At 38.5% G+C, this 13,048-nt stretch overlaps 7 protein-coding genes across 7 annotated transcripts; 3 read left to right on the forward strand and 4 right to left on the reverse strand. All coding sequences in view use genetic code 12, as the record gives it.

The window, feature by feature from the left end:
* Positions 1 to 100: 100 nt before the first annotated feature.
* Positions 101 to 1,168, reverse strand: CPAR2_603250 (uncharacterized protein; the record flags this gene model as incomplete). Its single annotated transcript, XM_036809312.1, has 1 exon — positions 101 to 1,168. One exon carries the CDS (start codon positions 1,166 to 1,168, stop codon positions 101 to 103), a length of 1,068 nt encoding a protein of 355 aa, XP_036663091.1.
* A 1,097-nt stretch (positions 1,169 to 2,265) lies between these two features.
* CPAR2_603260 (mRNA-binding ubiquitin-specific protease) lies at positions 2,266 to 4,989 on the reverse strand (the record flags this gene model as incomplete). The annotated part of the gene is made up of 1 exon (XM_036809324.1): positions 2,266 to 4,989. The coding sequence occupies one exon, from the start codon at positions 4,987 to 4,989 to the stop codon at positions 2,266 to 2,268; it is 2,724 nt and encodes a 907-aa protein (XP_036663092.1).
* A 1,297-nt stretch (positions 4,990 to 6,286) lies between these two features.
* Positions 6,287 to 7,705, forward strand: CPAR2_603270 (uncharacterized protein; the record flags this gene model as incomplete). Its single annotated transcript, XM_036809335.1, has 1 exon — positions 6,287 to 7,705. The coding sequence occupies one exon, from the start codon at positions 6,287 to 6,289 to the stop codon at positions 7,703 to 7,705; it is 1,419 nt and encodes a 472-aa protein (XP_036663093.1).
* Positions 7,706 to 7,788: 83 nt separating this feature from the next.
* Positions 7,789 to 8,127, reverse strand: CPAR2_603280 (uncharacterized protein; the record flags this gene model as incomplete). Its single annotated transcript, XM_036809346.1, has 1 exon — positions 7,789 to 8,127. One exon carries the CDS (start codon positions 8,125 to 8,127, stop codon positions 7,789 to 7,791), a length of 339 nt encoding a protein of 112 aa, XP_036663094.1.
* A 669-nt stretch (positions 8,128 to 8,796) lies between these two features.
* CPAR2_603290 (2-aminoadipate transaminase) lies at positions 8,797 to 10,119 on the forward strand (the record flags this gene model as incomplete). The annotated part of the gene is made up of 1 exon (XM_036809357.1): positions 8,797 to 10,119. One exon carries the CDS (start codon positions 8,797 to 8,799, stop codon positions 10,117 to 10,119), a length of 1,323 nt encoding a protein of 440 aa, XP_036663095.1.
* A 946-nt stretch (positions 10,120 to 11,065) lies between these two features.
* Positions 11,066 to 12,085, forward strand: CPAR2_603300 (uncharacterized protein; the record flags this gene model as incomplete). Its single annotated transcript, XM_036809368.1, has 1 exon — positions 11,066 to 12,085. The coding sequence occupies one exon, from the start codon at positions 11,066 to 11,068 to the stop codon at positions 12,083 to 12,085; it is 1,020 nt and encodes a 339-aa protein (XP_036663096.1).
* Positions 12,086 to 12,105: 20 nt separating this feature from the next.
* Positions 12,106 to 12,996, reverse strand: CPAR2_603310 (uncharacterized protein; the record flags this gene model as incomplete). Its single annotated transcript, XM_036809379.1, has 1 exon — positions 12,106 to 12,996. The coding sequence occupies one exon, from the start codon at positions 12,994 to 12,996 to the stop codon at positions 12,106 to 12,108; it is 891 nt and encodes a 296-aa protein (XP_036663097.1).
* Between the last annotated feature and the right edge of the window lie 52 nt (positions 12,997 to 13,048).

The raw sequence follows: 13,048 nt of genomic DNA on the forward strand, positions 1-13,048 counted from the left end.
GAGAAACTTTAGTTTTGGAAATACTTGTGTCTCAATTCTGATCATAACAAGGATATGAATGACCTCAATAATGTTCTTGAAGTAATACGTGTGCTACATCCTAGTGGTAACTTCCATAGAAGCTTCTTTGTTGTAATGGTGTAAGTACGTTGTCGGTTTGTGAAAGTCGCGGCTGTGATACACAAACTTGTTCGTCGGTGGTGTAGATTGTGTACCGATTAAACTTCATTTTCAACAGCTTGGCAATGTTTGATGACGTACACAGTCCAATTCTACCATATGTCAAAACGGATGTGGTCAATGTAAATGAATCGTGTCGGCGATGCTTCAATCTCCAGAGAAGTTCAGTAACGTTGAGAAGGGAGACGTGCAATGCCAATCGCTTTATCTTGTCAAGATCAATGAGATATAATACAGCTTCAACGTCAACATGACTTTCAGGACCCACATATTCAAGTGAAAATGCTTCCAAGTTTCGAAATTTGTGACCGCTCAATTCACGAACTATTGTTTGCGATCCGTCTGGTACAATCTTGATACTCAAGGTACTTGGATCAAGATCGTGGTCAATTCGTGAAAATTCACTCAAGGAGCTAGGACACAAGTGCAAATACATCATGTGCATTTTCGCGAAAATGCTCCTTCTGGTCAAGTGGATTTGAGCTTTAAGGTCAGGATTATCTTCAATAAGAGACTGAACATTTGTATGATACGAATCTGGAAAATGCGACCATATTGGCTTCAATGTCGCAATGTCCGATAAACGTAACTCATTACCGTTCCAATGGTTCCAAGCATCGAGACAAAACGGGTACGTAAACAAGTATAGTCTCCAAAAACCAATATACATTTCAGATCCTGGCCATACTTGAGCAAACGGCAACACCAAAAATGTTTTGTGATTCACAAATGGCAACACTTCTTTGTAATGAATGACAAGAGACTTGGTACTTTTCGTTCGGGCATTGTCCAATCCAAAATCGATATAAAAGCTTAGCTCGTTGTTTTGGATTCTTTGTAACTCGGTCAGCTGGAGTAGCCTCAATATCGTAAACCCTTTTAAGTGCCTATACCAGTGTAATCTAATATCTCGCGGCACATGCGCGAGTGAAACAATGTCGCTAAAGATATCATCGATTACTTCTATGGGCAAGTCGGTGAACCTCATCATTAAAAATGAAAAAGAAATGAAAAAAAAAATAAAAAAAACCAAGGATCTAGTCTGGACAAGTGAGCTTCATCTCATTATTTGGTGGTGTAGAGTCTTTATTCTTTAGAGCTTTCCACTTGAATTGTCCGTTCTGAAAGTGTTTCCATCTTTGTGTCATCAAAGTGAGAAAGTATTTTAATTCAGGGAAACTCCAAAAACCGCCTAAACGATACCATTCCATGTGAGGAAAGCTGTTTTAAAATAGAAAAATCAAGCTTGGTTCAGGTACTAGGTAATAGTGCCGGTGATTCAATCCCATATTGGACGTAAGAAGTGAAGTTCATTATTTATCAACAAATTATTCCCTGCCTATCCATCAAATGCAAATTTATGATTTTTATCAACAAACTCCTTTTCTTTTAACTACCTCTTTGAGACATTGTGGGTTGCAAATCTGCATCACTCGACTGAATCTTGGAAAATGATTGTGGAAAGAGGAAACAAACTCTTTTGAAAGTTGGCCTGGAAGGTTTCTTCATCTTTATTCAGTTTTGATTAGCAACCTCAGGTGAAAATGAATACCCAAACTGGTTCCAAATGCATTTTTTTTTTTGTTTTTTAACGACGATATAAGAGCCCAGCACGTTCACTGTAAACGAAAACGAGGCTGATGCACAGCTTGTGATTCATCGGTCGTGGTGACAAGGCAATTCGCGGACCTCAGTATATGTAAGGTGAATACTTCAACAAAGGTTGGAGAGAAGTTTTACTAAAAGGTTACGTTGTAAAAAACTCTTTATAATCATTGAGGATGAGTGTTGAGGAGTTTTTAGGTTCGGGCACGCTTTGATGTCAATAGAACCCATCATTAATAAATACTGATAAGCTCTTGTTGGACAAGTTGTGTATTATAGATGATGGCGTCTCATAAAACCTTGCCTGTGTCCTATTGTCCTTGGTCGATCCAAAAATCAAGTTTTTAGATTCTTGAAAACGGCAAAATCTGATCAAGGATACCACACTTGCCAAAATCGTCCAATCCTCACACATCTTACTACACTACGTTGTTGGTACTATTGTATAATCTTATTCATTCTTCATTCTTTCTTCTTTCTTCATTGAATCTTGCTATACAACAATATATATGCATTGTTTATACCAGAACTCAACACTTCATCATCTTTGATTGGTTTGACTATAGTATCATCAATTTCCCACCATTGATTATTCTCAAAATCAAACGTATCACTGGTATAGTGACCAGCATCAGCACTTGATCCATGATGATAAACGACTGAGGTCAATTGATACTTGAAAGAAGTCAATGGTGCTGGTTGTTGTTGTTGTTGTTGTTGTTGTGATAATATTTCATTCGGTATTGTCAATGTATGATCATAGGAAATATTTTTAGCCAATTTTTCAATTGCATTTTCTTGATCCTTGGAATAACTAAATCTCTTCAAATGGATAATTAAAACTTGAGGTAATCTCTCAATAAATGTTTGCTTTTTAACTTCAACTTCCTTATTATTGTTTCCCTTGTATGAAATAGTTTCCAATTCATTCAAATGCAAAAATGCCTCTTCTATTGAATTTGAGTTTGATATATCGAGTTGGACATGTTGGAAAGGATCCAATGTAATTGATTTTTGAAAATTAGAAGATGGTTTGGGGATGGTTATCACTGATTTAAACTCTCCACTGAAAATCATATTCAATGGTGTGGGGTCAACTTCAATTTTGGTGATGTTTTTCTTGGGTCCGACTTCATTCCATTCATTTTCTTCATCTTCTTGATCATCATCCTTCTTAATCTTTCTTATGCATGTTTTAACATTATATTTAAACTTGGCAACATCATCTTGAGTATATGATTGAATCAATTGATCCACTTGTGGGGTGTTTAACTTCTTTAGAGCTAAAATCATCTCTTCATTCAATGCATCGAGATAATACCCCAAAAACTCTTCGGCATCTTCTTGTTGTCCCCATTTCAAGTGCTGGAATTTCTTGTGTTTGGATAAGGCAGAGTAAAATGGTTCAATTGAAACTGGTAATTTGTTATCACTAGGTTTAAACTCATTGAAAAGTTTGATGGTGGCATCGATTAATGGTTGTGATGATTCAACTAAATCGCCAATTGATTTCGTCTCAATAAGTTTGAGTAATTTGTTAAATGGTTTGCAATAAAGCAATGATTGTAATATGGAATTCATAAAACAAATGTTTCCCGTGTTTGTTAATCCTTTTGGTTTTATGTCAAACACTGGGAAATCATTGGAAAGGGAGTAGTTACTATCAAACATGACTTTGAGTAGCAACATTCCCAATGGGTGTGCAGATTCTGAATCAAGATCAAACTCAGGCGTGGATGGTTTGGATTTTATCGAGGGGGTCGCAGTATCGATTTGGCCGGTGGTTGCTGGTTTTGATGTGGTGGCTCTAGGTTTGGTAACCCTTTTTGCTGGTGCTTGTGGTGCACTTGATTGTAAAATTGAAGCCCAGTTGGTGCTTGGTGGTTGACTTGTTGAATTTGTTGGTTGAGACTGTGATTCATTATCTTTGATTTGTTCGTGTTTAACGTCTTTACCATTGGTAAAGTATGTTTCTGATGTATTGATGTCAAAAATTTTTGTGTATTTTGGACAAAGAACAACCTTGTTTTCTTTTGGTGCATTCTCATTCAAGTTGTTCACTCTATCGATATCATCAATTTTTCTATTCTCCTCCGTTAATGGAAAAATGTTTAAAAAGTTTAGCTGTGTTTCATTTATGTACAAGGGAAATTCGGTTTCGGTCTCCACTGTTTCAACCTTTTCCGTCTCCGTTTCCGTCTCCGTTTCCGTTTCCGTTTTCGTTTCTTTGTGGCCATTGAGTGTAGGAGCAACAACCACTTGTTCTATCGTGTCTGGTTCCGTTTGTGTTGGTATTTCTTTCTCTTTAATGCTTGGCTCTGTTTTCTGCTTTAGCGTCTTTGTGCTTGCGGGTGGGGTATCTTGCCTCTGTTGTTGAGGCGATGGTGAAAAAAGAAGCGTGGGTTTTGATAGCGTTTTTGGTGTGTCAGAATGTGTATCACTACTTATGTTTAAGGCATGATGATCAATTGCTCCGGATGAGTTTGGGGTTTCTAATTCCTGCTGTTGCTGCTGCTGCAGTATAGAAGGTGATTTTTGTGATTGATGCTGCATTTGCGGAGGATGTGGCAGCAGCCGACCTTGCATTTGTGACTGCGATTGTTGTTGTTGTTGTTGTTGTTGATGCCCCAGACCCTGTGCATGTGGATGTTGATGTGCAGGAGTATGTGGATGCAGATGTGAGGTTGGCGGCGGAGCTGAGATGGGTATCTGTGGAGGTTGGTGATGTGGCTGTAGTGGAGTTGGTGGTTGTGGTGTGAAAACAGGCGGAACCATATAACCCTGTTGATGCTGCGGTGGTAGCTGTTGTTGCTGGTGTTGTTGCTGATGTTGTTGCTGGTGTTGTTGCTGGTGTTGTTGCTGTTGTTGCTGCTGATGCTGCTGTTGTTGATATAATTCTTGAGGGTATGGCATATACATGTACATTGGATTGGCTATCATGGGGTAACCAAACTGACCATATTGCATATAAAATTGCTGTTGTTGCTGTGGCGTAAGTTGGTGTTGCATTGGAGGTGGTATATACAGCTTATTCGGCATATGTGGTGAATAAGGCTGTTGAACATAGTGATAAGCCGGGTAATTCCGAGGTGAAAAGCTTGCTGCGTCACCACGAAACCGCAGACGACTTGCTCCTCCTCCTCCATTTGACGTAGTATTCGAAGTAGTAGACGATTGTGTAGAAGACGACGATGGTGCTGACATTAAATTTAAATAAAAAAACAGTGACGTGGGTGGAGGGTGGGGGATGGACTCGTTGGGGATAAATTAGTACATGAAAATTCTGTTGTGGATTTTGTCTGAATGGTCCAATAAAGATGGAAAATTTTATACAAAGCAAAAACGTAAAAAACCAAAAGGCAAAAGGCAAAAATAGAAGAAGATTGATAAAGTGAATTAAATTGACGGTTGTTGTTGTTGTTGTTGCTGTTGCTGTTGTTGCTGCTGCTGTTGCTACTGTAGTTGAGAAGAAGGGTATATAGATCCAGTGTAGTGTGTATCAATAGCCTTTTAGTAATGACTGTGGTTATGCTGTGAAGTTTGTTGTATCTCTCTCTCTCTCTTTCTCTCTCAGAATGTTAAATTTTTTTTTTTTTTTGGTTGGATTCGAAAAATCAGAAATTTTTTTTTTTTTTTCTTTTTCACTTCCTCCTCTACACTACTCTACTCTATTCTACTCTACTCTACTCTACTCTATTCTACTCTACTCTACTCTACTTTACTCTACTTTACTCTACTCTCTACCATCGTAACTGTAGTGTACTCTTGTGACTCTTACTGTACTATTTTTCGGATTAGATTGGTGAGTGATTTAAATTTTTTCTTTTTTCTTTTTTTTTTTTTTTTTTTTTCTGTTGAGACACAACACACACAGAAGAGCAGAAGAGCAGGAGAGCAGAGCGAGACATCGACGATTACAAGTCTCACCTCACACAAGGGAAGGACGGGCCCGAGGGAAATAGTTACAACACTAGCCGAAGGTAGTAAATGACACGAATTTTACACTTTATATATAAGGAGCTAAAGTAAACTACCTCATAAAATAAACATATGAGCTTCACGGTGGTGTAATTATCACACACCGGTTACTACGAAGAAAACGTGGGTTACAAACCTAATCAATATTGAGCATCTTGGAAAGTTTGCACCCCACTTGATCCACTAATCCACTAATCCACTAATCCACTAATCCACCAAAGTTGCCTCGTGTTGACCTATTCTTCTCTCTTGTGCAAAGAGTGAAAAGCATTAGCATTCTGCTCTATATCCTCATATCGCGCATTTCTCAAGCCTCTCTCTCTCCCTCTCTCTCTCTCTCTCTCTCTCTCTCTCACTTGTCGTACTATTCTAAAATGAACAAAACACAATTAGACGTATATACTCTCACTCTCCTGCCGTCTTCCGCATCGCTGAAAATCCCGTCGCAAAAAAATCGAAAACCAAAAACTGCAACAAAGATAAACAAACCAAGCAAGATACCAAATTTCATAACCACAACACCATGGATTGGATACTGGAACTACCCGACGATTTACAAAACAAAATCACTTCCATCACACGACAAAACCCCCAATCGCAACTGGTTTTCACTGAGTTGTACACTTTTCTCACTGATACCAAGAGGAGGAAAACTGGTGCAACTGGTGCTGCTGGTGCTGCTGGTGCTGCTGGTGCTGCTGGTGCTGCTGGTGCTGTTGGTACTGCTGAAAATAGCAATGGGAATGGTGGATACGAGGAATTGGCTCCGTCATCATCGATTCATCCTGAATCAATCATTTTTGAAATACAACAAGTGTCATTCTCCTCCCCCATACGTAAACGAATGAATCTCACTTTTCATTTGATTGAACAAAATGGTCAAGCATTGCCGGTATTGTCCATAGTTAACCCAACCAACAATTCACCAGAGATATCATTTATTAATCTCAAACACGCTATCAAATTGTGTCTCATTTTACCAATCTTGGGTAACACAACAAACTCAAAAAAGAAAGGTGTTGCTTTACTATGTTTTTGGATTCATGATCAGTATTATACCGATTCCAACGTATCCAAAGATCCAATCATTTGCCAATTGAACTTGGATATGATCAAGAAACAAATGATCAAAAATGGGAAATTACCACCCGATATTGAATCACAATTTGATTTATCGACACACAAAAATGACGTAGCTTTGAATCCTATACAAGAACGGATTATTGATTATTTCAAACGACAATTTCAATTAATTGGAATCAATTTGGTCAACTATTTACCGTGCTCAACTGTATTTAAGAGCAAATACATTGTTAATGAAGATACTGCCGTGGCTTTAACCAATGATAACAATATCAACCCCAAAATCATCATGGTTGAATGTCACAAGGGAGCAAGAGATGGAAATTTGATCTTTTTGGAACAAAATGAACATAACCCCGCTTACTTGATCTTTGCCTTTAAAAAGCCAATATTGGTGTTTAGATTGTCAAAAGTGTTGCGTGCTAGCTACACAAGTATCACCAAGCACACTTTTACTTTAAACGTTGTTGTTCTCAATGATAGAGACGAGGAAAGACTCTTGGAATTTAGTATGATTGATCAAGCTTATTTCCAAATCATTGATAATTTCATAAGACTTCATGGAATTAGTGACGACTCGTTTAATGATGACAACCGAGAGAAAGAAGCCGGCAAATCAGGTGCGGCGGAGAATGGTGCTGGTGACACAAATGCAAGTGGTGGTCCAGCTGGTGGTGCTGGCAATAATGTTGATGATGATGATGATGACGATGAAGATGCTGATTTTGAAGGTAATGAAGAAAATAGTGATGTTGCTGAAGAGTACGATAGTGCAGCAGAAAGTGCAGGCGAAGATGCATCAGAACCCGAGGGTGACGGTGGCGGTGATGATGTATTCACGCAATCCAAAGAGGAATAAGTTTTGTAAAATCTACTACTCCAATCAATCGTTGATAAATAACTCCCATTATTGTACAAATATATATTCAGTGTCACTGCAAACTACTTGTAAGGCTGGCTATACTTATCAAACAATCTAAAGAATCTTCCCTTGTCCTTGGCAGTAAACAATCTATGTTCTTGTTCTTCAAAAGTAACCAAATCCAGCTTTCTTTCTCTTTGTTCTCTCAATGCCGCCAATCTTCTACTCAATAGTTCCCTATTGGCATTGATTGAAGGGTCCAATATGAAATAGTAAAATGATCCAGTCAAGGTCATAATTGAAGCATAACCAATCAATTTTTGCGATAATTTTGGTGGTGAGCCACTAAGACCGGTTTGGAAAAGCCTTATGGCTGCTCCTGACGCTAAACTGAATGCAAATCCTCCTGGTGTTGGCATGATTTGTGTAAGGGTTTCCGTTGAGGTGAAAGTGAGTGCTGGTGATATTGAAGTTTTTAGTAATTTTTTCTGCTTCAAATATCATTGGTCTGAATCTTTTTTTTTTCTTTTTTCCTCCACCAGTGGATCTCAATCAACAGTTGGGAAAGGAAAGAAATAAAACTAAATTAAAGGATAAAGCTTGCAGTGGTTATTAAATACGATCAAACGACATTGCGTCTACTGGACATCAATACTAGATGCAGAGACTCTGTAGTGTAACTAATGGAAGAAAGTGTGATTTGAAAACAGAGTTGTAGTCGTTCAAAGTGTAATCGCAACTAATCAGTGGCAAATCCATCGATTAGGTTATAGAGTAATCAAGAATAATGCTCTCAATTGTCATTATCTGTACAATGGTAATTGACTCCTATCAACCGGGACCTACAGGGACACCGTGATGACTTTGGTTGTGGGGTTTGCTTGCCTAAATAGGAATCTGTCTCCCACAACTCCTCCTGTCAGAAAAGTCCTCATTCCCACTCAGCTAAACAGAATATCATGTATATGATTAGGACATTTCCAATCCCTCAAAGACAAAACTTCAAGTGGGGGGGATGAGTTGGTAATTTGCAATCGTTAGCGGGTGAGGATTTAGCGCTACCCTATCTTTTGGACAAAAAAGTGTGTATGTTCCTCCATTATTTCAACAACAACAACTTGAACTCTACTACTCATCTTGCCATGATAAATTTCCTTAAAGGGCACCCCACTAGAGCCATTGTTCCGGTTAAGGAGATTGCCAATGCCTATAATAGAGTACTACTCGATAGTGACTACCTTTCATACGACACTGATCCAAATAATCAGCATCCATTAGCTTACGGAACTGATCCTGGTAACTTGGATGTCAGAACCACCGTTGCCAATTGGTTAAATAACAAGTACAAAATCAAGTCAACCACTGCTGACTTAATAAATTTAACTGCCGGGGCATCGTATGGAGTGGCCAATATCTTGGCATCAACAACGTCACCTCAACTCACGAAAAAGGCATTTGTCGTTACACCAACATATTTCTTAATCAATAACGTATTTGTTGATGCTGGTTTGGGCGACGATTTGATAGCTATCAACGAAACATCATCTGGCGAGTATGAACTCGATTTGGAGAAACTTGAGTCTGAATTGCAAACACATGGCAAAACTGGGGTCAATAACGTATTGAAAGACCCCAGGGGTGAACGCAAAATCTATCAATTTGTCATGTATCTTGTTCCAGCATTTTCCAACCCCGGTGGTGTGACATACTCTCTCAAGACTAGAGAAAAATTATTGCAATTGGCAAGAGAATACGACATGTTGCTCATCAGCGATGACGTTTATGAGTTTTTGGACTATTCTTCAACCACGCTGATTCCTCCACCAGTACTGAAGATAAACCATCTTGATCAAAAGACGGTGTCAAACAAGTACGGGAACTCAATTTCCAACGCAACTTTTTCAAAAATCATTGCCCCTGGCCTAAGAGTTGGTTGGCAAGAGTCGGCAACCCCCGCATTAGTCCAACAATTGAGTATCACTGGTGCCAATAAATCAGGTGGTACGCCTTCACAATTGTCAACGTTTGTCGTTGCCAATTTGATAGAATCGGGTCAGTTGGATACAATCATTCTCAATTTCAAATCAATTTACGCCGAGAGAGCAGAGATTTTAAAGCAAAGTATACAAAAGTATTTACCTTCTGGAACCAAAGTTTATGGAGGCGATGGTGGATATTTCCTTTGGGTCGAGTTACCCAAAGAGATTAATAATCGTGCTGTGATTCAACACTTGGCAGAAAAAGATGTCATAATCCCTAGTGGTGAAGGGTTTGAAGTGCTTGGGTCAGAGAATAGACAAGGTTGGGGAGATCATTGTGTTAGATTGAGTATTAGTTACTTGACCTCAGAGGAGATTGAAAAAGGGGTCAAAATTTGGGGAGAGACAATTGCAGAATTGAGCAGCAAGTAGGGAACCAATTGGAGAAGGGCAGAGACGAGAGAAGCCGTAGTCGTTGCCACTTTCTCAAATTTATAGACTAGAATGAATAAACTTTGGCAAAGCACCACCTGTGGGGCGCGCGCCGCTTCACTTCCTATCATCACAGAAGAAAATTCTCTTTAGTCAATTAGTTAGCAACAAAAAAACTTTCATCATAAACGTCAACTCCTTCTTTAGGGAAAAACATCAGCGTAGATCTTGGTGTATATTGTTTGTTGTTATCTCATGGGTAAATCGAGGTTTAGGCGAAAACTTTATCATCAGCGTATTTCCGAAAGTAAAAAAAGGAGGAAGTCATATATGGGTATTGATGTAAAACATACCATTTGGCTATTATTTATTTGGTCATTGGAAAGAAAGAAGTGAAGATGTAAAAGTTTAAAGAAAAATTTTCGCTTCTTTGAGGTAACGTCCTTTCTTTTGTTTTTCTGCAAAATCGCAAAATACAATTTTTTGCGACAATTATCAAAGTTGCGACTTGAATTAATTGGAGACTGATAATATTTGAGATGATGTGTTGGAAAAAAGTCGGGGAGCAGTAATGAAGTAAAGTACGAGGAGGTGGAATAATTATGACTTAATGATTGAAAGGCGCTCTAGTGGGGTTGAGTTGGATTAAACTTATATCTCAACCTAAATAATCAAACGATGAAAAAACTTCTGTCTCGTTGTCGTTCCTGGATCAGTTATCAGAAATTTACGATAGTAAAATATATATATCCTTAAGCAATATGTGACAGCTTTGAAACTTATAGAAGTCCACAATTTGTTTTGCAATCTCAAATTCGTCCATATCAAACTTTCAATTTTGTCTTTTTTTTTTTTTGCAACTAAATCTACACAATTAACAACAACAACATCATCATCATCATTAACATCATCATCATCATCAACATCATCATCATCAACAACGACCATGATTCGTGATTGGGCAATTACATACAAAAGCTTGCAGCTTTCAGGACTTTCTACACTTTCATACATCTTTGATTTCACATTCTATTCAACAATTTTGATTGTTTCTACAGCTTTGGGGAGACTTCTTCCACCAATGTATCACGAGTTTCTGTTATTTGACATTAGCTTACGTTACACATTCCTACCACAAGCAACTGTCCCCGTTTGGTTATTAGTTCTTATTTCAGCTGGTATTCCCATACTCCAATTCCTTTTATTTGCCATCTTTTTCAAGTCATTATCAATAAAGCGTCGCTTGTGGGATTTTTTCGCTGGTTGTTTGTGTCTTCTTGGCGCACAAGCAACTCAAATCTGGGCTGTATCGTTATTGAAAAACATTACTGGGCTTCCCCGTCCCGATATGATTGAAAGATGTGAGCCAATGGTGCAAACTATCCCCATAACACAATTATCAAATGTTGCTATATGTACACAATCAAATTGGAATGTGGTTATGGAAGGTTTCAGATCGTTTCCCAGTGGCCATGCATCAACGGTATTTTGTGGAATGGTAATCACTTCATTGAACATGGCGGCAAAATTGCAAACATTTGACAAAAGAAATAACTCATTCAAGGTGTTTTTAACAATTGCACCATTGTTGGGTGCTGCATTTGTGGCTGGAACCAGAGTCAGCGATAATCGACATTTTCTAAGGGATGTCATTGCCGGGTCTATTTTGGGGACTTTTGTCGGTGCATCATTTTATCATCAGTACCATCCAAGTATTTTCCAATTGACAAGTAGAGGAAGAGCATTCCCACCGAGAAGATTTGGCATCTCAAAATTTTTCAGAAATGTTGGTGGATTCTGGCGAGTGGAAGATAGTGGGTTACCGGAAGAAGATGCAGAGATTCGTACAATTGAAAATGTTGATGTTGAAAGACGAATGCAGGAAATGGGTCAGGGTGAAAATGTAAAAGTGAAGACATTGGCCGATAACATCAAGTTTGTAAATATGTTAGAACCAGAAATGTAGAAATACCGTTGAAGCCCTCTCTACAAAATCTTTCTTGTCCTTCTCCGTGCCTGCTTGATTTTATCTGTGGTTTGTTCCACCTCTTCGTTGAATTTGTCCAACATGGCATTTTGTTCTTCAACTTCAGCACTAATGGTTTCCCCAATCTGTCTCTGCCGAGCAATAATTTTTCTCAATTGATCCAATTCTTGATCTTGCGTTTGGTGTATTTGTACTTGATGTTGTAAAAGCTCCTTGTTGTTCAATGCAAGTGTATCCTCCGTCTCCTTAGCGGCTTGACCACTACCACCCAATACTCGCGAAAAACCCTTGCCATTCAGTTGTTGTGGCTGAATCAACATTTCATCAATTTTCGATTGTAGTTGACTAATCAAATCTCGACGTCTTTGCGATTCGGCTTTATCTTCAATAGCACTAGATGTAATTAAACCGGTTATTGATGGTTGAATGTTTTTCCTAATCTGCTCTTTCAATTTGATGATATTTGAACCATAAGTTGTTGATACCTCAAAAAGCTCAGTTTTAACTTTACGATACAACTCATGCCAATTTTTATCATTCACTTGAGGTCGGTCTTGAAACTTGAAATTCTTGGGCAATTGTAAGAAACTTATAAACTCACGCTCATTCTGTAACGAACGGTCATTGATCATGCCATTAAGAAACTCAGTGAGACCTCGCTTCCGTTCCTCAATCACATTGTATTTGTTTAACCAGTTGATCCTTTTCCCGGGTAATGCATATGGAAAGTCCTTGTGATCAATGCCCAATTCATGACATAATGTGTCAACTAGCTGTTCAAAATCTGAGTATCGCTTTTTGATGGAGTATGAGCGAAGTGGTAGTTTTATGTCAATCTGGTAGTATGTAGAGCCTTCTATATCAGTTTCTGTGGGTATCGTTATTGACATGGGGGAGGGGAAGCTTTAGGTAAGTTATGTGATGGTTCAACTGTGTGGATGT

This window comes from Candida parapsilosis, contig 005504 (assembly GCF_000182765.1).
Source record: "Candida parapsilosis strain CDC317 annotated contig 005504".
Lineage (NCBI taxonomy): Eukaryota > Fungi > Ascomycota > Pichiomycetes > Serinales > Debaryomycetaceae > Lodderomyces > Lodderomyces parapsilosis.